The sequence below is a fragment of the Microchirus variegatus genome, assembly GCF_963457635.1.
Source record: "Microchirus variegatus genome assembly, chromosome: 4".
In the NCBI taxonomy this organism is placed as follows: Eukaryota; Metazoa; Chordata; class Actinopteri; order Pleuronectiformes; family Soleidae; genus Microchirus; species Microchirus variegatus.
Genome location: NC_139805.1, coordinates 6,212,184 through 6,236,656, shown reverse-complemented (window position 1 = coordinate 6,236,656; position 24,473 = coordinate 6,212,184). Strand labels below are relative to the sequence as shown.

The 24,473-nt window shown below is 40.6% G+C and overlaps 1 protein-coding gene across 1 annotated transcript; it reads left to right on the top strand.

Annotated features, from left to right (window-relative positions):
* The first annotated feature begins 13,729 nt into the window (after positions 1–13,729).
* cUnh1orf52 (chromosome Un C1orf52 homolog) lies at positions 13,730–18,000 on the top strand. The gene is made up of 3 exons (XM_083888674.1): positions 13,730–14,137; positions 14,580–14,790; positions 16,570–18,000. The coding sequence occupies exons 1-3, from the start codon at positions 13,844–13,846 to the stop codon at positions 16,722–16,724; spliced, it is 660 nt and encodes a 219-aa protein (XP_083744800.1). The 5' UTR covers positions 13,730–13,843; the 3' UTR covers positions 16,725–18,000.
* The last annotated feature ends 6,473 nt before the right edge of the window (positions 18,001–24,473 follow it).

The following is a 24,473-nucleotide window of genomic DNA, read 5'->3' as shown; positions in this document are numbered from 1 at the left end:
CCACTGTGTTGTGTCCCTGTGCTCACAAACAGTCCAGGTCAACAGGTCTGCAAATTAGACCCAGGGTCAAACAGGCACCTGCAACCAAGACAAGCAGCCATATAACTGACAGGCGTTAACACTCGTGTAACTACACTGCTAAGCTGTGTTAAATACGCTGCACTGCGTTAAGGGTTGCAGCGCTGCCCTGCTGCTCAAATCCGACTGAATGAAAATCCCATCTGCAGGCCTTGATTAGCGCTCCCATCCTTTCCTCCTCCTGCTCCTCCCTGTCCCCCTTCCTCCTCCTCCTCCTCCTCCTCCTCCTCCTCCTCCTCCTCCTCCTCCTCATCTCATTTCACACTCAACAAAGTCGCAGCAGGGTCTGATGGCCGGACCCCCTCTCTCTTATTATCACCTCACAGTCGGAGAGCCGCTGGCTGGGTTGATGAACTTGTCTGGAAGGAATCTGCAGGCTGCTTCACTTGACTGAGCAAAGCTAATGAGTCAGAAAATCCCACAGCCAGGGCTCCAGGGTTCACCATGAGCATCAGAGGAAATAGGTACTTCAAACACACACATATGGGGGGGGGGGGGGTGATGAGGTGTGTTTGATGGAGTTTACTTTGCAAATTATCAAAGAAGCAGAACAAACACTCTTGACACAAAGATCCGTGGACTCCAAGGAGGAAAGGGCGTAAGAGGAGGAGGACAGTGAGCGTGTAACTAGATGGAGCAGGGATTAACCCTTTTGATCTGTAAACCATGACTGTACCCAGAGAGCTGGGGGACCTCTCTCCGTGTAGCCAGGTGCACTCTGTTCATCAGTCTGTTGCCAACCCCCCCACCGAGGTTGCCCCCAAGGTGTGAAATGTGCCCCCAATCCCTTTCATGCACAGCCCATCACACATCAGACCTACAGCGGGAGAAGAGCTGGCACGGGAACAGACGACAAAGCCAAGAACAGACCAAACCCTTCACCCCTTTATTATAATTCCAGTAACACTGGCCATCACACAAGCAGAAGAATTTTGTAGATAAAGTCTGAAGGAATAGTCTGACACTTTGGGGGGAAACATGCCCACACACCATGGCTTCATATTTACTGGACAGATATTTGATGTTCTCTGCAATAAATCCCACAAATCCTTCTTTATAGTTTTCCCTTCTGATTATTATTGGCTGCAGTCACGATGACAAGCACTTCAGCTATTGTCTTATAGGGCTAATGCAGGTATTGACCTATTACCAACCCCCACATTTTCCTCACATGCAGTGAAGCTGGACAGCGGGGAGGCCGCAAATGTAGGGTTTGAATTTGGGATTTCATCTGTCCTCAGGAATCTCTGCTATAAAAACAAAGTGATCGAAATCAGCTTGATTCCCCCTTCCTCCTCTTCTGCTTTGTAGACATGATTGTCAGGAAGAAGTGAAGGGGGCCATTTGAATTATGCCATCAAAAAGTAGATGTTTCTGGCCTCAGCTCAAAGCATTCTTCTTTGACATGTGCAGAACATACAGACAGTGAGGCCTTTTTCTCCGCAGTGACCAATCTGTTTTGCAGATAGCCTTGAAATGCTCGTGCCTGTTTCTGTTTGTGTTTTCGTGCCCCTTCAGATCTCCTGCAAATCTATGTTTTGGATGCAAAGAAAGAACAGACATGACGGTGTTTGACTTTCATTTTGTTAAAGAGCAGCACTACCAGGTTTAAAGACTACTCCCTCCTTCAGTTTAATTCTGAACAAAACATTTAACTGTACTTTAACAAATATCAACATCTGGTAAAAGACACATTACTGTTGCATGTTTTGAGACCACACAACTGGACAACCACTAAGTGCTTTAACGGGGGAGGTTATAGCCAAGAGCTGTAAGATGCAAATGTGAATTAGGCCACAACCTCCCAGCAGATCATCTGTCCAATTGAAAATCTGCGAGGATGGCACCACTAAACATGAAAGACGAAAACCGGAAAGATATTTTTTTTCTACAAAATGCAGACATTTATTTGACAAATTTTTATGTTACAAAGCTTTGAAAGCAGGGGGAAAAAAACCAATTGAATATCTGCAACAGGGAGGTTGAGTTGGCCTGCATCTGTTTTTTTTCAGTGCATGTTTTAATATAGTTAAACATGCAAACAATTAAAACCCCTTAATCAAAAGCTGACAGTGCGGTTACCTCATGCAACAATCATCTCTCATTCTGACATCCATCCTGAGCAGCGCGGCAGTGAAAACACAGCGGACCTGCCTTACACACTCACACTAACCCTATCAAAGTCGTACTTCAGAGTGAATGAACCTCTGTGTGTGACCTTCTCAGGACCTGTAGTATTCGTGGAAACCAAAACCTGGCCCTATTCAGGCATATAACTTCATTTCTGAGGAACTGGTTAGGGTTAGGTTTGAGAGTTAAACAACATTACTCCCCCCACCGACCGTCGTCAGCAGAGTTTGGCATGGAGTAACGCAGGCAGGCACAGGCCGGCGCATGTCACTGAAGGTCGCTCACCGGCTTGGCGAAAAACAGAATTCTTGCACGGTTTAGCGCTAGAGTAGAACAGAAGGACAAAACCAGAAAGAGGAAACAAAAGGGTCCTAGCCTGCAATAGGAAGCCACTGATCGTGACCTAAGACCGAAAAGGGGAGGGGAGGGTGGGAGGAAGAGAGAAAATATTCAGAGGTATAAATAACTAAATGACCCTCCCAACCATAATTGTATTCTAAATCTCCATCAATCCTGAACTCCCAACACCCTGGGTAGGTTTAGATGTTTTAAACACTGAGGGTAGGGTTAGTGTCTAAGTGACATGGATAGGCTATATAATTACTATGCGCTGGGTAGGGTTAGCCGTTACAGGCACTATCCACACCAGGGTAGGTTTAGGTATTAAAACTAGACTGAGGGTAGGGTTAGGGTAGGTTCCTGGGTAGGATTAGGCATCAAAACTAAACTAATTAAAGGGCTAGAATCAAAAAATAACATAAATAAACACCCAATGTAGTAAGGGTAAGGGTTAGGGTTAGGGTTAGGGTAAGGGTAAGGGTTAGGGTTAGGGTTAGACATTAACTGGTTCTAGTTAAGGTTAGGGATAACACTTAGCATGTGATGGGGATGATCACCTACAACTGTGTCCATACCAGTCTTGTATAAAGTACCGAAAAAGGGATACTTGAGTAAAAGTACAAATGACTTTCGTAGAAGCTGAAGTTACTTTTTATAATATTAAAAGTAAAAGTCTTAAAGTGTGTTACATTTACTGCACTTTTCTGATATGAAATATAATGAAGTTTTAGAGGTAAAAAGGAGTTCAGGACTGAGCCATAGTAGTTCAGTGGTAGGACGAGTTATCTTTCAACTGGAAGGGCTGTGGGTTCAATTCCTGCCTCTGCTAGTCTATATGCGGCAAGACACTTAAGGCTATGTTGAAGAATGTGAATGAATGAATGAATGGCAAAACTGTCATGTCAAGCAGCTCAAGACGAGAAAAGTGTGATATAAATAGTAAAAGTATACTATTTATTTAGGAAATGTGATAGAGTACAAGTATACGTTGCTATAAATATCAATATATATGTAAGTAAATACAGACTTTTGTACTTAAGTAGAGTAAAGGTCCTGGTATACTACTGCGCACATGCCAAGCGCACTGCAGTGTGTGTTGCATTACTCCCCCACAAGGGTGACAGTACAAGTCTTGAAGTAGGGAATAGGACGCAATACTACATCTGGTTCAAGTGGCTCACGGCTTAAAGGCCCGTCGGGCAGGTGAGTCAGGGGTGTCAGCCGGTTCCAGGGTCGCCAGGTTGAGGCTTGGGGGGACTATCCTTGGCGACTACTTCTTCTGTTGTCCAAATGTTTTTTCTGCTTGGTGAGCAGGGCTTAAAGGTCACATAGAGTGGTCCTGTTGCACATAAAAGTTAGTTATGGAGGTCTACTTACATATATTAACTTGTTTTTATGGTCAAAAACCTCCTAGTTGCTGCAAACTAGCCGATAGAAATCCTCTTTTCTGACAGTGTTTTTCTGCTGCGAGATTTCAGAGTGAACTTTCACCCCCAGAAGACAGAATCTTGTGATTGGCCAGTACTATCCAGCACATCCGTTCTCAGAAGCGCAGCGCCCCCCTCTGGAACGGTGGATGCACTGCTCCTCATTATCAAAACATTGTTTTAACAGTGTTTAAAAATAGCTTTGTCACGACTCCCCGCCGCAGTCCCTTTTATGACTTTAAACCGGAGTCAGACCCAGAGTCAGAAGACACTGTTGCTCGTGAAACACCTCCACAACGGACGTTATTCTTCTTCTGCGGTTCAATGTACGCAACCGGATGTGCCCGGACTACCGCCCGGAGCAGGACGATCGGTTGTTCAGGAGAACCGCTGCTTACGTAACTATTACGGGATTTTCAGTGATCTCGTTGAGCCCCGAGATTACAATAAAACACAACGTTCTCAGCAATGGCTGAACTGTTTGTTTCGAACCGTCAGGGCTTCATAAACAAGGTAATGACGCAGATACACACCAAAAAAACAGCGATAATAGAAACTTCCGGACTAGTTCCGCTTTAATACTAATACTAATACTCCTCCTACTGGTGGGGCGGAAGTTAAGTTCGGGCATGCGCGCTACACATGCACCCAACGCGCTCTTTGTGCACGGTTCCAAAATCTGGAAGCCTGCGCGTTGGTAACATCATCATTTGCATCATGCGCACAGTGCGTGATGGGTCCACACGGGCTGTACGCAGAATTATACCAAGGGCTTAACCAAGCAGAGGCACAGCTTGTGAACAGGCAACTTCTTGGGGCCCTGAGCTGATAGGGGGCCCCCAACACTTGGAGCCTGAGGGCTGTTTTTGCTGAAATGTGCAGTGACCACCAGCCGCATCCCAGTCCCCCTTAAACAACAATGGGCGATTTGCAATGACATCTCAGTAGGAAACCTCCCTAACCTAACTTGGGTTCTGCAAGTTGGAAAATTAAGATGATTATTTGCATATCTATCATATTATTTGCATTACATATGTGTAATGCATATCTTTTTTACTCAGTTTATATATGTTTTTTTCAGTTATTTACAGTATTTTATTGTTCTATATATTTATATTGTTTTATAAGGTGGGTTATTTGCACTGTAATGTATTTTTTTTACTAAGTGTATATAGTTTTTTTAAAAGCTATTTACAGTATTTTATTGTTCTTTGCATTTATATTTTCACATACGTTTTAATTACGAGGTTTTTCCATGTTATTTCATGTTGTTTTTTTGAACTCATACATTTTTCATTGGTGTCAGATTATTTATAACATAATGGTAATGAACACTGGTTGGAAGGGCCCCCTGGGAATGTTTGCTTAGGGCCCCTACAGACTCTAGAATCGCCTCTGTAACCAAGTATTTGTACTTTGTTACTTTACAACTCTGCTCCACACCACACTTCACCCTACTTGGTCGTTACTTTAAGTGTCCATTTGAACTTCTCGCAGCTTGTATCTTCTTCTCCGTTTGCCCTCTTTCTCTCTTTGGTGTTCTCTCCATCTGAACCATCAGTCAGATCCCTCTCTGGGCCACGTGCCCTGACAGGCTGGGTGCAGGCAGAGCCTCAAGTTAATGTAATGAGCCAAATAATGGCTTAAAAAAGAGTGTTAAATGACCAGAGAAAACACAGTGGTGGAGAAGACTGCACGTGTCTGTGTGGTATAAACACTAAAAACAGGGCGGAGGAGAAGAAAAGGGAGGGCAAAAAAGAAAAAAAAAAGGTTGAAAGGGCAGAGGCACAGAGAGGAAGCAAAAATGTAAATTTTACTTGTGCAAGTACACTCAGCGTGTATAAATATAAAAATTCATGTTTTAACACGAATGTTGCCTCAGCACTCCCAACTTATAACAGCTGTGTCTCATTTTTTTTCTCTGTTAGGAAAAAAGGGGGGAAAAAAGACACCAGTCATGACCCCACATGTTATTTCCACCTCTGCTTTTTTTTTTCACTGTTAATCATGTTGGTGCTGAATTTAGATGGAAAGACGGATGGAAAAAGATCAAAGAGAGACGAGAAATGCTGGGAGAGCATGAAAATTTGACGTCCACAGGTGCTGATTTAAATGGATTATTTTGTCATTTTAAAGAGGCATTAGTGGTTGGGAAGAAGGACATTTTTCCTCCACCACGCCACTAAAACTATTTTTGTAATATTTTAAACATCTTTCCAACACCATTCAGTTCCTACTTAGATTTCTTAGTCTGGTTACTGCCCGAAGCAGAAAAACAACTATAAAAAAACCCAAGTTGAACAAATATCTTTACGGTAAAGATCCAGTAGGACGTTATTAATTAAAGGGGAAGTAAGTAGTTTATAGTGCCATCTAGAGGAGAGGCTGAAATTTACAACAAAGACCTGTTGCTCTGCTCACCCCCTCCCTTCCCTGAGCGCTACGGTATCCGCAGCCGGTCAAATGTCGTCCTCGTCGTCTTTCTCCGTGTCAGCAGATGAGGTTCGTGAGGCGAGGGAGAGGGCGAGCTACCGCGGCCGTAGCAGACGAAGCGGAGAGAGAGGAGGCGGGACTTCCGCTACAAGTAAAGAGACGCTTGTTTTGTTCTCTCGCGTTTGTCCTTACAGGCTCCGGTAGAAACATGGCGTCTCGCTGCTAACAGTGGCTATGCAACCGCGGCCCGCGGTCATGTTATTTTACATGACTTTTTGAAACACTACGAAAATGAAACAAAGAATATTATACAGCGACTAGACAATGCAGGAGCACATAATATGTATAAAAAAGTGGATTTTGGGTTATATAAACCCATAAATACTACATATTGTCCCTTTAAGTAGACTGGTTGTTTAACTCGCTGAGAAAAAAGGAAACATTATGTTCTATGCAATATGCAAGGTTCACTTGTGTTTCATTTCTTTTTCTATCACCCTCTTTCTTCTCCAGCTTTTATCACTCCGTCTACAGAATTATTATTTTTTTTTGCTCCGTGTTCCACCGTCTGCCATTTCCATCACCAAGGATAGATAAGCAGAGCATGAACTATCATTGAAGGAGAAACATCTCCTGCACGACCATCCTTTACCTGCAACGATGCACCTTTTTCAGAAACATGAATACATGCTGGACTATAATTTACCAAGTCAAAACTAGAGATTGAAGCCTCAGGAAAGGCATTGTCCCATTACAGAGTAGTACAGGCTTCATTCTCAGTGACTTCTCTTTCTGTAGATTCCAGAGAATGTGTTTATTTTTTATATACAAATCTAAGGTTCTGGTAGCCAAAAGAATAACAGTGAAAGTGGCTTATAGGTCAATGTAAACATGGATGGTGTTATTTTTTTCCATCGCTATTACACTGTACAAATAATTTGAGGGGGATGCATTTTGCAAGGTGCCCAAGGCGAGATTGGGATCCAGTGACCCTCTAAATAGAAGTATGAGTAAAAGTATGTAAAATTTACCACACAAAAAAAAGGATAATATTCCGCACAGTAATAGATAATAGTAACTGGTAATAGTGACGGGTAAAATCACATCTGAACTTCCATAGTTTAACTCTCTCTTTTTCTTTTTTTCTGTTATTATATTATTATTATGTATGTTCATTTGGCACCCACGGGTAGATTTTCATTCATATTATATATATATATATAATTTTATTTTATTTTGTTTTCCCTTTGTGGTAGCGCGGTGCCCCTCCAGTAGATGGCGCCTATATGACCAGCTCTGAGTTTTAGCCTCATAATTACAAGTAAGACAGAAAGTTGTCTACTACAGCTTTAAGCATCTCACACTGACAGATATCATTTTTTTTTCACCATCTTACCAGCCAGGCTGATGAGAAGGTCATTTAATTTTAGTATGATATAATAAACCAGTATAGTATATATTACTTAAAGTAAACATGTTGTCACTATGCTTTTATGAATGATTTAATGAACTCTTTTGAGGGTCAAAGGTCACCTAAGTGCAGGAGTTAGCCAGAATTTGACTTGGCCATAACTGCATCTATCATATATAAAACATATTATTGTACCAGTACGCCTGCATCACATATAATCTGTCATTAAACAGAGGCAGAGACGATAGATTAAGACTATCAGCATTGTATCAAAAGAAGAACATAAGACAATAACTTTACAAAGATGCCTTGCCCGTGTTGTTATCTATTAGTCAAAAAAAGAGAGAAAACACTTCCATCTGGGTTTAACATTACATATTTAAACCTTTTTTTTTCCCATTCTGCAGGTGTTCTTTGGCAACTTCAACATAGTGACCACGGCTTTAATGATGTTAATTGTAAACAGGATTTGCACAATTAGAAAACCCTCAATCCAAAAAACCCTCAAAATCACCCAGTTTGCTTCCAAGAGTTAGGTAAACATATAGGAACAAAAACAGAGGCTTGACTTCTGGCCTACCCGTTGTACATCATCATCATCATTAAAACCAGAGTAAACCACCTGCTTTTTTACAGCCACAGATGTGTTCTGATCCAGTAGATAAAATAAAGACACTCTTGATATCATGAACAGCTACAGTAGATTAAACACAGACGTGGAGAGAGAGGTGTGGCTTTTCATCACCCTGGGGAATTTCTCACGTCGCTGTTTGCCTCTGTGGAGATGGAAGAAACAAGTCTAAAGGCCACATTATACTTCTCCGACTGCGTATGCGTTATCCGACTGCGTAACCACGGAGACCCCTCGAGCCTTTATACTTTTGCGTCGTGGTGACGGACACGCGCTGCAATTTCCCGCCCGATCAGTAGGGGTCGCTGCGCAAGGTTGTTCTGCTTCTGGCTACAGTGAGCAATGGCGTCCGAGAAAGAAAGAGAGAGAAAGACTGTTGTTGTTGAAACAGTGGCCGTTTCTCACTTTTCTGTGTGACGGAACGCAGTTTTAAGATAATTTGAGGCGAGAAATTGGTCATTTAGAGTCTAAACATGTGCTGTGTGTGTTAAGATATGACGTATTTATAGTTTGGCAGCGGCGTTGTCGGCGGTGATCAGCTCCGCCCCTGTGGACGCTCGGTGCTCACTGTGAGCCGGCACAGAGCAGCTTAGCTCGGCCTGTCCTGAGGACCAATCGCAGCTCTTGCCGTCTCCGTTGTCCCTTGACAGAGTGACGGACACTTAAAAAATATTTTGTGCAGTCAGAGACGACGCAGAGGCTCTGAGACAGGCTCTGCGTCGACGCAGAGTCTCTGCGTAACCTACGCAGAGCACTTTTCGCAGAAGTATAAATTGGGCTTAAGGAAGAGTCCATTTCTTCTTTTTCTTCTTTGAGAACACATGTTTTGGGAAGTTCCTTCAAACATGATTTGAAAACCAAACTCCGTCCAAAAAAGAAAGAAACAAGCATCCAGCAGAAATCCTTCACCACGAGGAAATGGTGCATTGTGCTATCCTTGCAGTATATTTCTCTGTCACTATAACATATGTACCTAAAGGAAAACATGTAAGTGGAAAAACATCCCTAACTCCAAGCAAAGAAATACAAAAAGATCACCTGTTCAAAGACTCAAACATCATTTCCCTCATATCCTGTCTTGTTTAGAGGGGAAATAATTAATTTATCACTCAAGCAGATGTTTAGGGAAATTGTGCTGACTTATTTACTTTTTTGACTTGGGGTTTTTGTTCATTACGTAAAACATGCATAGCTCAATACTAGTCACAGCACAGTCTCACACACTATAAATTCAGGATTGATCTCATAAATTCTGCATCTTCGAACATGCATGCAAACAGTATTACGTAAGTGAGGGGTTTTATTATTATTATTATTATTATTATTATTATTATTATTATTTTTATATATTATATAAGCAAAAGTCTTAAATTATACAACATTTACTATACGTATCAAATATAATTTACTGATATAAGAGTACTTAAATTTTAGAGGTAAAAGTGTCAAAAAAGTGAGGTGGTAGGATTGAATGCTAGGGCGTGTTGTCTTTCAACTCGAAGGCTGTGGATTCAATTCCTCACTCTGCTAGTCTATACTTCTGCGTAAAGTGCTCTGCGTAGGTTACGCAGTTTTAAGATCATTTGAGGCGAGAAATCGGCCATTTAGAGTCTAAACATGTGCTGTGCGTATTAAGATATGACGTATTTATAGTTTCGCGGGTATGAGCTCCGCCTCTGTGGACGCTCGGGTGCGCACTGTGAGCCGGCACAGAGCAGCGTTAGCTCGGCCTGTCCTGAGGACCAATCGCAGCTCTTGCCGTCTCCGTTGTCTAAGTATAATGTGGCCACATGAAAGACGTGGTGTAAAGCACCTCATTGAGACTAGAAAAGCTCTATATAAATACAGACCATAACTATATAATAATATAATAATTTTATTTGGTAGTAACAAGTAACAAATATAGTTAGAGGAAATGTATTCGAGTAAAAGTAAAAGTTGCCAGAAATACAAATAACAACGTAAAATACAGATATGTGAATTTTGTACTTAAGTACAGTAACTAAGTATTTGAACTTTGTTACATTACATAACACTGGGTATTCCTCGTAGTAGCAGTAAAAGCATCTATCTTTGTATTTTTTTTGAATATGCAACTGTAAATCCACTCTATGTGGGATGTATCCACATATACAGTACATATACGTGTATGTGTGTATACTGCAAGTCCCCAAAACTGTAGTGGTAAGGGTGCTGTATATCAATAAGATATTTACTGTGTAAATGACACAAGTTCAACATTCTTCTCTGTACAGTTTGCTCAAGAGGTGGAGTTCTCCCTGCTGTCAAAATGAGAATATCTTCTAAAAATCACCTGCCAGTCTTTGGCTTGACAAGGGGACCAGTGCAAAAACTCCATTTGGACATAAATAGGGGTTGTAATAGCATGAAATATGCGCCAGCGGCTACATTTTCGACAAATTTATGTTCACAGATGTTTTCTAAATGGTTTGTGTGGCTAGGAAGGTATAATCAGCCAGTCAGCGATCTATCAAATCTTTCTCATCTAGAGCGACCTAACCCTGCCCTGCTTGTTCTAGTTTACATTACTGCCTGCTATTGATACTGCAAATATTACAATGGAACTATGTATTGTATTGCTTGAATTGATATAGCTGTTAGTGCATATCAACATATCAACACTTTTAAATTAGAACTAAACGATCAACCACAACAACCACAAAAAAAAGGGTGTTTCTTGGTGCCACATAAACAACTGTACATGAATACCTATAGGATGTGTTCAGACTGGACAACCTGTAAATCTCCACTCAGGGTTAGGAGGGTGGGGTTAGGTTAAAATCCCCAGTAGTAAATTTGATAAATGTATGTGTGCTTGTAAATGTGGTGTTATTTAGTTGGTGTGTGAGGGCAAACGCAGTTCAGGTCACTGTACATTTTAGTGGAATTATTTTCACTTGGTAGATATTGGTGATAAAATATCATACGACGACTCGTTATTTATTTCATTCGCCTTTTATATCAGGAGCTGGGTCAGCTGGAGCTGGTGTGGAGTCTGCCATTTTGTTGATTTTTCCAATAGCCCACAATGGACAAACTTCAAATCTTTTATCTTTATGATAACTGAAAGCGACATAGGTTCTCCAACACACTTGGAAGGGAAGCGTGATGTGAAGGACATTCAGCTGCAACATGCAACTTCACCAATAGATTAAAATTGTACAAACTGGACCTTTAATGCTACAGTTTTCCTAATCATCAGAGGAAGCAAATGTCTGAAATGACATGTTTCAGGGGGTGAATGAACCTTATTCTGGTGTAATTAAAGGTACAATATGTAGTATTTATGGGTTTATATAACCCAAAATCCACTTTTTTATACATATTATGTGCTCCTGCATTGTCTAGTCGCTGTATAATAGTTTTTGTTTCATTTTCGTAGTGTTTCAAAAAGTCATGTTAAATAACATGACCGCGGACCGTGGTTGCATAGCCACTGTTAGCAGCGAGACGCCATGTTTCTACCGGAGCCTGTAAGGACAAACGCGAGAGAACAAAACAAACGTCTCTTTACTTGTAGCGGAAGTCCCGCCTCCTCTCTCTCCGCTTCGTCTGCTACGGCCGCGGTAGCTCGCCCTCTCCCTCACCTCACGAACCTCATCTGCTGACACGGAGAAAGACAAAGAGGACGACATTTGACCAGCTGCGGATACCGTAGCGCTCAGGGAAGGGAGGGGGTGAGCAGAGCAGCAGGTCTTTGTTGTAAATTTCAGCCTCTCCTCTAGATGGCACTATAAACTACTTATTTCCCCTTTAAACCAGGGTTTCTCAATCCTGGTCCTGGAGACCCACTGCCCTGCTCCAACACACCTGATTCGAGATCAGACTTCTGCAGTGCTTGCTGACGAGCTGACCATTTGCATTCAGGTGAGTTAGAGCAGGCAGGGCAGTGGATCCCCAGGACCAGGATTTCAGAAATACTGGTTACTTTAATACTTTAATCTGCAACAACTCCCCCACAGATGCTCATGTGCATCTTTGCTTCACTAGTGTGACTACACTGCACTCTAGAGGTGAAATTGTGTATTGGTTGACATGTGTGTTGACATGTGCTTCATGTGCACAAAATGGTTTTAGTCTGACTGCATACACTGAGCATTGAGACACTGAGAAGGGCAAACAGAGGATGGAGGTGTTTGGGGGAGCCAGCCACACCATGTGACTTTGCATATCCTGTTTCCCCAGGATTTGTTTATTTTAGATACTTTTTTTTTTATTCACTAGTTAAAATGATTCAAATTAGTTTTATTGCCATTCCAGTCTACACTTACGTGAGAAGGAATGAAAGTGGTGACAGAGTTCCCAGTAACAGTCACTATTTTGTTCCTTAATTTTTGTTTTTATTATTATCATGTTCATGTGGACAGCTTGTTTTGCTCACATGAAGCCCACAGGATCAGCAGCGAGTTCTGACATGACTGGTTTTACTGCAGGGGTTGTGTGTGTGTGTGTGTGTGTGTGTGTGTGTGTGTGTGTGTGTGTGTGTGTGTGTGTGTGTGTGTGTGTGTGTGTGTGTGTGCGTGTGTGTGTGTGTGTGTGTGTGTGTGTCAATGAATGTTTTTCACACTGTGAACCACACTCATTCTTGGCACTTGCTGTATATTTTAAGTATTTTACATTCAAATCCTCTCCGACATTGACCGACAGTAGTTCATACATATTATTTGACATAATAATGATGTCAAAGTAAAAAAAAAATCTCAGTCACAATCTGCCAATTTCTTTGTTATTTGTTTAATTTGCTAGGCTTGTGTCATACCCTGGTATGTACAGTCGAACAATGTTTCTGAGTACCACCAGAGGAAGCTTGCGTACCACTATTGGTACACAAACAGTTTGCAAATCATAGCTCTAGCTGGTTTGTCCAATTTGGATGGTGTAGAATCATGACAAAATGGTTTTAAAAAAACAACAAAAAAACGCTTGCCTTAATTACATAATAAAGGCTTTTTCTAAACTACAACTTTTATTTAAAAAATAATAATAAATAAATAAAAATATTTTATACACGTACACAAACATAATTAAAAGTAGAATATTCAATTTCTGCCGATAAACCACCAATGAAACCAGACCGAGGGGAAGAAACTCTCAAGACAGTGTAGTAACTAGCTGACGCCGAAAGATGGCAGTGATGCTACTACACGGATGTAGTCTGCCGTCAAACTCCCAAGAATAAGAAGACGACGCAGTGAATTAACGACACTTTCTACCGGCTTTACGACTGTTTTGGGGGCTCATTCAAAATGGAGTAGCGTCTCGAGTAGCAACACCATCTAAAGTGACCCAGATTCAGCAGCTCGCCTTTAATCTCTATACCGGCTTTACTTCCACTGGAGCTGCCTCCGTCTTAACGCAGTGACCGCAGGCACAATGTCCGAAGAAAAGAAGCCGAGTTCTATGGGTTTTTTCTCCAGCTATGACGATTTAAGCGACAGCAGCGACTCGGACGACGACGAGGGAGACGCTCGGAAGAAGAACCCGGGAACAGCAACTGCGGGAGGCGAAGGCGAGTCTTCTCAACACGGGAGCAAACGAGGGGCCGGCGGGGCTCCGTTACCCAAACCCGACGACCTCTTCAGGTCCGTTTCCAAGCCCACTTTCCTCTACAACCCGCTGAATAAGCAGATAGACTGGGACAGTCTGGCTGTAAAAGCTCCCGAAGAGGTACATCAAAATACACTGTATTTATTGCTGTAATTCACCTCCGTAGTTGACTCTTTCGTCATGTCTATACACAACAATAGGGTTTCCGGTGTGACACAGTAGGGCGGTTTGAATTACTAGGTTTTAGGGGTGCGAATCACAGTTTACATCACGAGACATGGTCCACGATACCAACGATGCCAATAATATCACGGTACACTGATTCTGTGATAATCAGTGTTTTGCAAGACAATCGTATAGCAATGGATCTCGATATCTGTGTAACTTAAGACAGCAAAACATCTGTGAGTATTTAAAAGTAAAAGAGTTATCTATTTATTCACAACAAGGGGAACAAACTGCACAACGTTTATGTATTGGAAAGTGGATCCTGTCAGGATTGTTGTTCTGTCAGTAAGAAATAGTCTCTAACCATTGTGTTTTTTTCCCCCATTACATTAAGCCTGTCAAAGAGTTCAAGCCATGGAAGACAAATGCAGTGCCCCCTCCTGAGAGCTACGCTGCAGAGCCAGAGAGGAAGAAGGGACCTCCTCCAGGAATGGACATGGCTATTAAATGGTCCAACGTGTATGAGGACAACGGACAAGATGCGCCACAACCTTTCACGGGCAAAGCCATGTTCCTACCTGAAGAGGAGCAACCCGTAGACTCAGGTCAGTCCTGCAGGGAAATGACAGCGTGGAGCTTTACGATCTCATGCTCGTATCATTAATCTCTGCCATTGGCTTCACCAGGTGTTAACTAATACTTTTAAAAGAAAAAATTGCAGGCAAATTCAATATTAAACATTGCAAATCTGCAATAACTTGAACACATAATATTGCAATGACCACTCAAAGCTGCTGTACACACTACAGTTTCATACAGCGCATGCATGTGCAGCGCATCTATCACTCATCTTTCATACCCACTCACACGCTACATCAGGAGCAATGTGGGGTTGGGTGATATATCGAATATTTATCGCTACAGAAATTCACGACGATAATCGACGTCATTTTGCCATTATCGATACATTCAATAATTTAAAAAAAGAAAACAAAATAAAAGTTATTTTTGGCTGTGTGTGTAGGTAGGCAGGCTATCATGTCCCTTTAAGACACTCGGACACTTGGTCAATTATACAAATTAGGCGATGACGCCATTTAGCAACTTCGAACTTCCTTCATTTATCATTATTGAGGTGAGCTGCTCAATATATCGTGATATTGATTTGAGGCCATGTCGCCCAGCCCTAGCCCTAAGTGTCTTACCCAAGGACACGTCAGCCTGGAATTGAATCCACCACCTTCAAGTTGAAAGACGTCGCTCTCTCCCACTGAGCCACCATCTCCCCTGATTATTAAAACTGATTTGACCACTAATTTTTTTGGTCAAATCAAGACATTTGAGAACATCCGTTTGAATAAACATGCAATGAATGGTTGTTTGTCTCTACATACAGTACATTACAGTGCAGTAGTCTTAGGCCACCTAGATTTGTTGTTTTAGCAATGCTATAACGACAATAAAGGATAATTATTTCTATTTCACTTTACTGGAACACATCCATGAAATATGTATGCAGTTTGTAAAAATAACTCATCCTCTACAGGTGTCAAGTATTTAGTGTGATCTACCCTTACACGTGAACAGTAACACAGCTCTGTTAGTACTGGAGTGGAACCTTAATTAATATTACTGGTAAATCCTGTTTGACCTACTATTTAATTTCAAGAAATATCTGCTGTAAAAACCTCTATTATGGCAGGTTTATTCATGACATGACTGAGCATTACATACACATGTTGCACAAGTTAAACTCATTGACAGCTCGCTAATATATAAGAGTAGATTTAAGTCGCATCTCTGCATTCCAAATTCACATGATCACAGAATTTGACAGACACAAAAAAACAACAGAGCTGGTGGTGCCTGAAACTTTGTAGTGTAGTAATGTAGTTTTTGCACAGCACTGTATGTGTGTAAGAATGATGGTGGTGGTCAGAGGGGCCGTTTGGCACACATTGGCAGCCACGCTTCGTCCGTCTGCTCCAGAGCAGCTGTGGCTACAGACATAGCTTACCACCACCAGTGAGAATGTGTTAATGAATGATGGGTCATTTGTACACGCTTTGGGTGTCTAGAAAAGCGCTCTAGAACTGTAATGAACACTTATATTAATAATAATAATCACGATTTCCAGGTTTGGTAAACACTGATCAACATTTTCTGACATGTTATGGACCAAACTTGATTGATTATGAAAATTGTTATGTGTGGGCTTACAATTATAATAAGAGAAATACAAAAAACAAGACTTGCATTGGCTCTGTCGCTATTATCTCTTGTGTTTATGTGTTTAAATGCTGGGATGTCTAGTAATTCGGAGCTAATTATTTTCTATTCTCCCTCACGCCCAATCCTCCAACCACTAATCTCTGGTGATTTAGATGGGGAATCAGAGCAGCTCTCTCCCACCTCCAAGAAGCGTCGAGTGGAGACCTTCAGGCAGAAGGAGAAGAGGAAGAGAGAAATGGGACAAGCCACTTCTGACAAGAACTTTGTTGAGGAGGAGAAAAGGATCCTCAGGCAAAAGATAGAGTGAGACCCGAACTGTCTGCCAACAGGGCACGGCTTCTAATTTAAACATTTAAGCTTTGCAGTGATCATTCACCAACATCTGCAGTGGTTAGGAAGGCAGTGACCATTTCACCTTACACTTTAGTGTTGATGTACTGTAATTTGCAAAATCCTAGTGTTTTCAAACGACTGTCGGCACATGTGAATGAAAAGCTTTACATCAGCAGGTTTTCAGGCAAAGTTCAGTCTTACTGATGAGATTTCAACCTAAGATCTTGTATTCTGGCAACTCCTTGACAATGATTTTCCAAAGGATAAAGAGAAAGATAGTGTTTTACAGTCTGGGTTGTCATTTTATAATTTTGTTATTGTGGACTCACCAGCTCTCTTCCACAGACACTGAGATGAGGGTTACAGGTTCATATTGTGCCTAGATTGGCATCACATTTGCTTTACATTTAGAATATGTAGTTTAGACAACTGGGTAAAATGAGACCTGTTATATTATTCTGTCTGATTTCTCTTGCCCCATTATCCCTCCATGTGGATTAGCATATAACCAATAATAATAAAAAAAAAAGGAAAGTCTAAAGTAAAACGCAAAACTTTCTGCTGTGATATATTAAACATTAGGTGTGATCTGTTGCTTTGGTCTCTTTCTACGATCAAAAAAAACGACAAAATGCTGTGTTGGTTTGATTTGTGTTTTGTGTAATTTGTCTTGTATTTTGCTAAACCTCTATTTACGCTGAACTTTGACAGTTTTTCTTTTGAAAAATACGTTTTTGTTTTTACAATGAATATGTTTTAAATGACATGAAATACGTTGAAATAACTAAAAGTGGAAAAAAATAAACTTGTCACAGTAGGAAATTGCATTTGTTACCAATAACATTCTCAAGACCCTGAAACCAAAGCAGCTAAATGGAATTCGTCCATTATTAATGTAACTCATTATTTATTTTACCCTTTTTTTCAGCCATTACTTTAATAATAAAAAAAAGGCTTGTACTTCCAGCTCATGGGCACTAGATGGTGCCCTTAAACTACACTAGAATTCCCTCCCTGCATGCTATGAATGGTGGATTCTGCTGCACACTGTGGGGCAGCTAAATAACATTCAGGGTCTGTGTAGAGTCAGTAAGGGAGTAAGAGATGGTCTTTGATTTGTACACGTGTCTTATCTCACTTCTCTTGAGATTCTGTACCGTTTCTTGTAATATGTATTATCTGTGAAATCGGCTTCCCTCTATGTTTTCTGTCATTACAATGGAGTATTGAAGCATTATACAGTTTTTGAGTTTCCGTCAGTCTTCTTGTTGAATGGAGCATTTTATAGCTTTGTTTTCAGTGAGGTATTAAAAGAAAGAGACAAATAAAAGCAAGAATAAATATTTTAATGGAGGAAGATCTGTAAGCATTTCACAAATATACCATGTTTTGCAAATAATCAAGTTTATTACATTATTCAAACGAGTTCACACATTTTCTTCATTTCAGCTTTTCTAGTCTTTGTTTCTCAGCATAGCGGCGTTTAGTCTTGGCGACTGCACACAGGAAGTGATTAGTTTTATATCAAGCCCAACAGAGGCAACGGCAATATTGCGCCGGTTGTGCGAGACGACTCCAAACTGGTTGGTGTGACTCAAAAACGTGAAAATGGAAAAGATTCAAAGGTGAATTCTGCTTCTCCAAAAACATAATCATTCAGCAGTTGGATTGGGAAAATGCTTATCACCCTTGCCCCTGACCTGCTGCTGTATCCACACACACACACACACACACACATTCTTGTACTTGCTGCATACTGAGGACCAGCATTTCCACTTTATAAATCAACACAATTACAAATATCTACTTCATGAATGGCATCTACAAAGAACCACTGGTTGCAGTACCATAAAATGTCTGCAGGTGGAGCCCCAGAGCAGAAAGGGCTGGAAAACTTTTTCGATTTTATTTTATTTTTTAAATTTTTGGTCCAACATTTTACAAAAACGTCATACTATACTATGTCGACCAAAATTAAAAAAAAAAAAAGATGACTCGTAAAGTACCCAAAGTAACGCACTGTAGCTTTTGACGTCTTGATCTCGTTAAATTCCTGAAAAATATTTGTCCTTTCACTGGAGCAAATGTAATGCTTTTTTCCAAGGCTTGGAAGGTGTGAAAAGTTTGTACTTTGCAGCCGTTTAGTGATAAGAGGACCTCCCGGACTATCTGTCATCACGGGTTGACATGAAATAGTGGTAAAAATGCCTGTGATAAAATTCCAGCCCCCAGGTATGTGTCTGGCCTTGTCTGAAATGCGTAACTGGTCCTGCACAACAACAGCAGCAGCAGCAGAGTGATTTTATCAGCCATGTTTATGAACAAATAGACTCCCCTTTCTGTGCTGAGTGCATGATCACTGACCAGCGAGGTCACTCCCATCAATGCGGGAGCACATTTCCCAAAAGATGTGTGTTTTGCTCAGTGCTTTTTTTTTTTTTTTAAATACAGTGCAGTACAAAAGTCTCAGGACACCATCAGCTTACTGAGTCTTACACTGTATATGAACCAGCTGTCAATGAGTTCAACTCATACAACATGTGAATGTAATAATCAAGCGATACCTTGAATAAACCTGCAGTAACAGACTTTTTCACAGCAGATATTTGTCAACACGAAATGGTCGGACGAACACAGGTTGTACCAGTATAATATTATACTGGTACAACCTGTGTTCGCCCTACTATTTAATTAGAGGTTCTTTTCAGTTTGCATAGAACCAGGGTCGTTCTATTGTTATATAAGTGTAAATGTAGGTCACACTAAATACCTGCAGAAGCATTTTTTTTCTGAAAAATTGTTTATTTTTAAACTGCGTACAATGCGTTTCCCACATTTTCTCAATAAAGTGTCATAGAAACTATTATAGTCAATTCTAACCTTTTGCACAGTAACCTAAACTGTACATGTGTAAAAGCTCAAATACCACAATAGATATAATCTTGTGATAGTAGAATTGCCATCGTTTATGTTGCCATTGGCTATTTGTGTTATTGAAATGATGTTAATGAGAGGAAAGCTGCGACAGTCTTCCCTAAAAGGGCAGAAAATGACTTTGGTAGAAGTTGAAGACACTTTAAAAAAAAAAAAAAAAAAATTACTTAAGTAAAAGTATTATAGTATATCAAGTTATTTTCTTGATGTAAAATGTACTTCAACTTTAGAAGTAAAAGTATGAAAAGAGTTAGGGTTGAGCTGTGGTAGATCAGTGGTAGGGTGAGTCATCTGTCAAAGGTTGTGGGTTCAATTCCTAGCTCTGCTAGTCTATGTGTGTCCTTGAGCAAGACACTTAACCCCTTGTTGCAGCATGTGAATGTGTGAAAACTATAGTGTAAAGAAGCTCATCCCAAATCTTCTTCTTCTGGTTTTATTTGGTATGAACGAGTAACAAAGACAGTTAGAGGAAATGTAGAGGAGTAAAATTAAAAGTTGATAGAAATATAAAAATCAAAGTAAAGTACAGATATGTGAATTTCTGTGACATTACAACACTACATGGCAGACCCTCAGTACAACCAGCTCTGGTATAAATTGTCGTGTGTTCATCTGAACAACGGTGACTTCATCTAATTGAAGGAGTTAACGCAGGATGCGTCAGTCACAGCAGCCGTTAATCACTGCGACACATTTTACTTGGTAAAAGGTCAGGACCTGTATAAATGATGGTGACCACAGCTGCTTCCATCTGACTTATATGACATTTTCACACAGTCGGAAAACAAAATGTTGCTGCTTTTATGTAAATGCTAATCAGGCTGTTGTCTGGTGAGACTCGAGGAGTCGACTTGTGTTCCACAGACACAGTCTGCACAGCAGAGGAGTTACAGAAGGTAACCCAAGTCGTTTATGTACAGCTTATAGGCTGAAGTTCAAATCATTCATTTTGAAGGGTGTTTCCACAAAAAGTATCAATAATATTAGTTTTTATTTTATTTTATTTCACTCGTTGATTATTAATAGACAAATATCTAATATATGCAGTATATATATATATATAAATATCTTACCTACAGGTACAATACAACTCTTTAATAAATCAATGGGGGCCAGAAATGCCTGTTATTAATACATATTAAAAAGCTAAAATGTGCTTCCAGTGTATAAGATTTAGTGTTGTTTAAAGGTCACATAGAGTGGTCCTGTTGCACATATATGTTAGTTATGGAGGTCTACTTACATATATTAACTTGTTTTTATGGTCAAAAACCTCCTAGTTGCTGTAAACTAGCCGATAGAAGTCCTCTTTTCTGACAGTGTTTTTCAGCCGCGATGTTTCAGAGTGAACTTTCACCCCCAGAAGACAGAGTCTTGTGATTGGCCAGTACTATCCAGCACATCCGTTCTCAGAAGCGCAGCGCCCCCCTCTGGAACGGCGGATGCACTGCTCCTCATTATCAAAACATTGTTTTAACAGTGTTTAAAAATAGCTTCGTCACGACTCCCCGCCGCAGTCCCTTTTATGACTTTAAACCGGAGTCAGACCCAGAGTCAGAAGACACTGTTGCTCGTGAAACACCTCCACAACGGACGTTATTCTTCTTCTGCGGTTCAATGTACGTAACCGGATGTGCCCGGACTACCGCCCGGAGGAGGACGATCGGTTGTTCAGGAGAACCGCTGCTTACGTAACTATTACGGGATTTTCAGTGATCTCGTTGAGCCCCGAGATTACAATAAAACACAACGTTCTCAGCAATGGCTGAACTGTTTGTTTCGAACCGTCAGGGCTTCATAAACAAGGTAATGACGCAGATACAAACCCAAAAAAACAGCGATAATAGGAACTTCCGGTCTAGTTCCGCTTTAATGGTGGGACTGCAAATAGTGCAAAAGTAGGAAAAGCCAGGACGCTTTCTTCATGCCACAAAAAGTTTATTTAGGAAAAGGTCAAAACACTTTGTCACCTTCATATGAAAGTGATGTGCACTTTATCAGAAACAGAAACAAAACTATAATTGCAACAAACAAAGACTCCCTCAGTGCAGCCGTGGAAAAAGTGCACAGTTAGTAAACCTTAGATTTAAACTGGATTCTGTCTGTCTGTAAATAAATTCTGTTGTCAAATCTAGTTTTTACCCTTGGTGACTTTTACCTGAGATCAAATCCGTTTTATCTTTTTATCTTTTTTTACGTCTTATTCGTGCTTTTCTCATGACTCGACTTGCTGCTCATCTTTTAACAGGTGCACATAAACGAAAGCACTGTTCCTTCACTGGCTCCCTGTACGTTTTTGGAATAAATTTGTTTTGAAATCTTTTAATGGGTTAGCACGCCAGTGCATTGCTGTGCTTTTAAAACCAGAAGTTCCCTCAAGGTCGCTGAGGTCCAAAGATTAGCAGCTCTATAGTCGTCCCCAGTACACACATGAAAACCTGGGGTGACGGAGCTTTCTCGGTAATCGCTCCTGAATTATAGAATGTGTTAGGACGGTCTCTATACTCCTACTACTTTATTCTTTTTATAGTGTAACTTATTTTAATCATTTCTGTTCTTCATATTATTTGTTTTTCAGTGCCTTTAATTCTGTGTGCTTTGTTAAACTGTTGTTTTTTTAAAGTGCTATATCAATAAGGCGAGATTGGAAGTGTGTCAGAGAACTACGATGGCCTTCACATACCAGAAATGATGCTGTTCTTCTTTGTTTGTGTAGTAAGCTTCCATTTCAGAACTTGAAACACAAGGCTTAAACCTAACCCTAAGGCTGCAGAAGCCAAACAATTTTTCATTTTAAAATTGATTATACTCTTTCGCCAACATTCTTAAAGGGGAAATAAGTAGTTTATAGTGCCATCTAGAGGAGAGGCTGACATTTACAACAAAGACCTGCTGCTCTGCTCACCCCCTCCCTTCCCTGAGCGCTACGGTATCCGCAGCTGGTCAAATGTCGTCCTCGTCGTCTTTCTCCGTGTCAGCAGATGAGGTTCGTGAGGTGAGGGAGAGGGCGAGCTACCGCGGCCGTAGCAGACGAAGCGGAGAGAGAGGAGGCGGGACTTCCACTACAAGTAAAGAGACGCTAATTTTGTTCTCTCGCGTTTGTCCTTACAGGCTCCGGTAGAAACATGGCGTCTCGCTGCTAACAGTGGCTATGCGACCGCGGCCCGCGACCATGTTATTTAACATGACTTTTTGAAACACTACGAAAATGAAACAAAAACTATTATACAGCGACTAGACAATGCAGGAGCACATAATATGTATAAAAAAGTGGATTTTGGGTTATATAAACCCATAAATACTACATATTGTACCTTTAAGGTAAAGTATTTTCTGCAACAAAAAAAAATCCTTAATGTTGCATAGTGAACCTTTAATGAATTCATCTGGTTTTACTTGGTTCTCTTCATCCGTTTAGTTCATATGTCAACACATTCACTGACTTCTCTACAGTCTTCACTCACGCTTGGAAATTTTCTCGAGGCAAACAGTTGCTTTTCACACCAGAGATCCTGCCGGTCGTGTGAAACAGATGTTCAGCAGAGGAGCTGGAGACAAACACACCACTGTAACCTCAGATTAGAAGCATGTTGACAGGGATTTTTTTTTTTATCTGCGTATAGTATGTGGTTGTATCAAAATCATACCTTTTTTTTTGAGGGGAGAATAGAAAGAGGATCAAAGTTACAGCTCGAGCCATAATATAAACCACAGGTTCTTCTCTCTTGGTTTCATGTTGAGCATGGAGAGGAATTTTCCAAATGATGGTCAGACAGAAATCTAATATTACAATTTACACTAACAATGTGGTGGAGGCCACTGATTGCGGGTGCATATTTCTAAAAAAAAGTTCTCCCTTGTTTGAAGCTGACACATCTCCTCCATTCCTCCACACCACACAAGAACATTTGAAAAGTGACATCAGCTCTTCAGAAAAGAAGATTACAAGTCTATGATGACAGTATCGGGAGTGAAAATTTACAAAACACAAAGCTTTAAAGCATTTAAATTTAAGATTTAAGTTCATTGTTACATTTCTTGCACTATGAAGAATGGATTCAACATCAGATTCATTTGTTTTGTTTTATAAAAAGTAGTCTGGCAGAATATGTGCACAAGCATTTATTTCCTTTGGCAAAAAGATAGTTCTGATTGCCATGATTGAAGACCTGCCTACATGAGTGGAAAGTAGCTCACATAGACGTGTTACATAACTTACATAACATTAATAATCCTCAATGGGTTGAGAAAATAGTCCCTCTCAAACTACGAGCTCTACAAGATTAATGGATTTCACAGACCGCACAACTTAAGCATATGTGAGTAATTGTCTTTGAATACAGTATGTAATGAAGTCAAATAAGTCAACCCTACATATTATAATAAAGTAATTTTGACCACTCATAAACATGGTCATCGACTCAGAGGTTCAGTTATCACAGAGACGTTAAGATAAACTCTTCAGACTGAACATTTCAGGCTGGCTACATGATGAACGCCCTCAGAGGAAGAGACACTGTTCAGAGATGATACAGAACAGTAGCATGAGACAAGCAGTCTGACCTCTTGTCTTGATAAACACATCAGAGGTTGTCTGTTGATAAGAGTATGCAGGAGACACAAAAAAAGACACTGTGTGTGTGTGTGTGTTCTTGTACTTGCTGCATACTGAGGACCAGTGAGGGTTTTTAACCAACAAAGTGAGGACATTTTGACCGGTCCTCACTTTGTTTTCATTGAAATCACTTCCTTAGGTTGCTATAACATGCTATAGTCAATTTGTCGACAC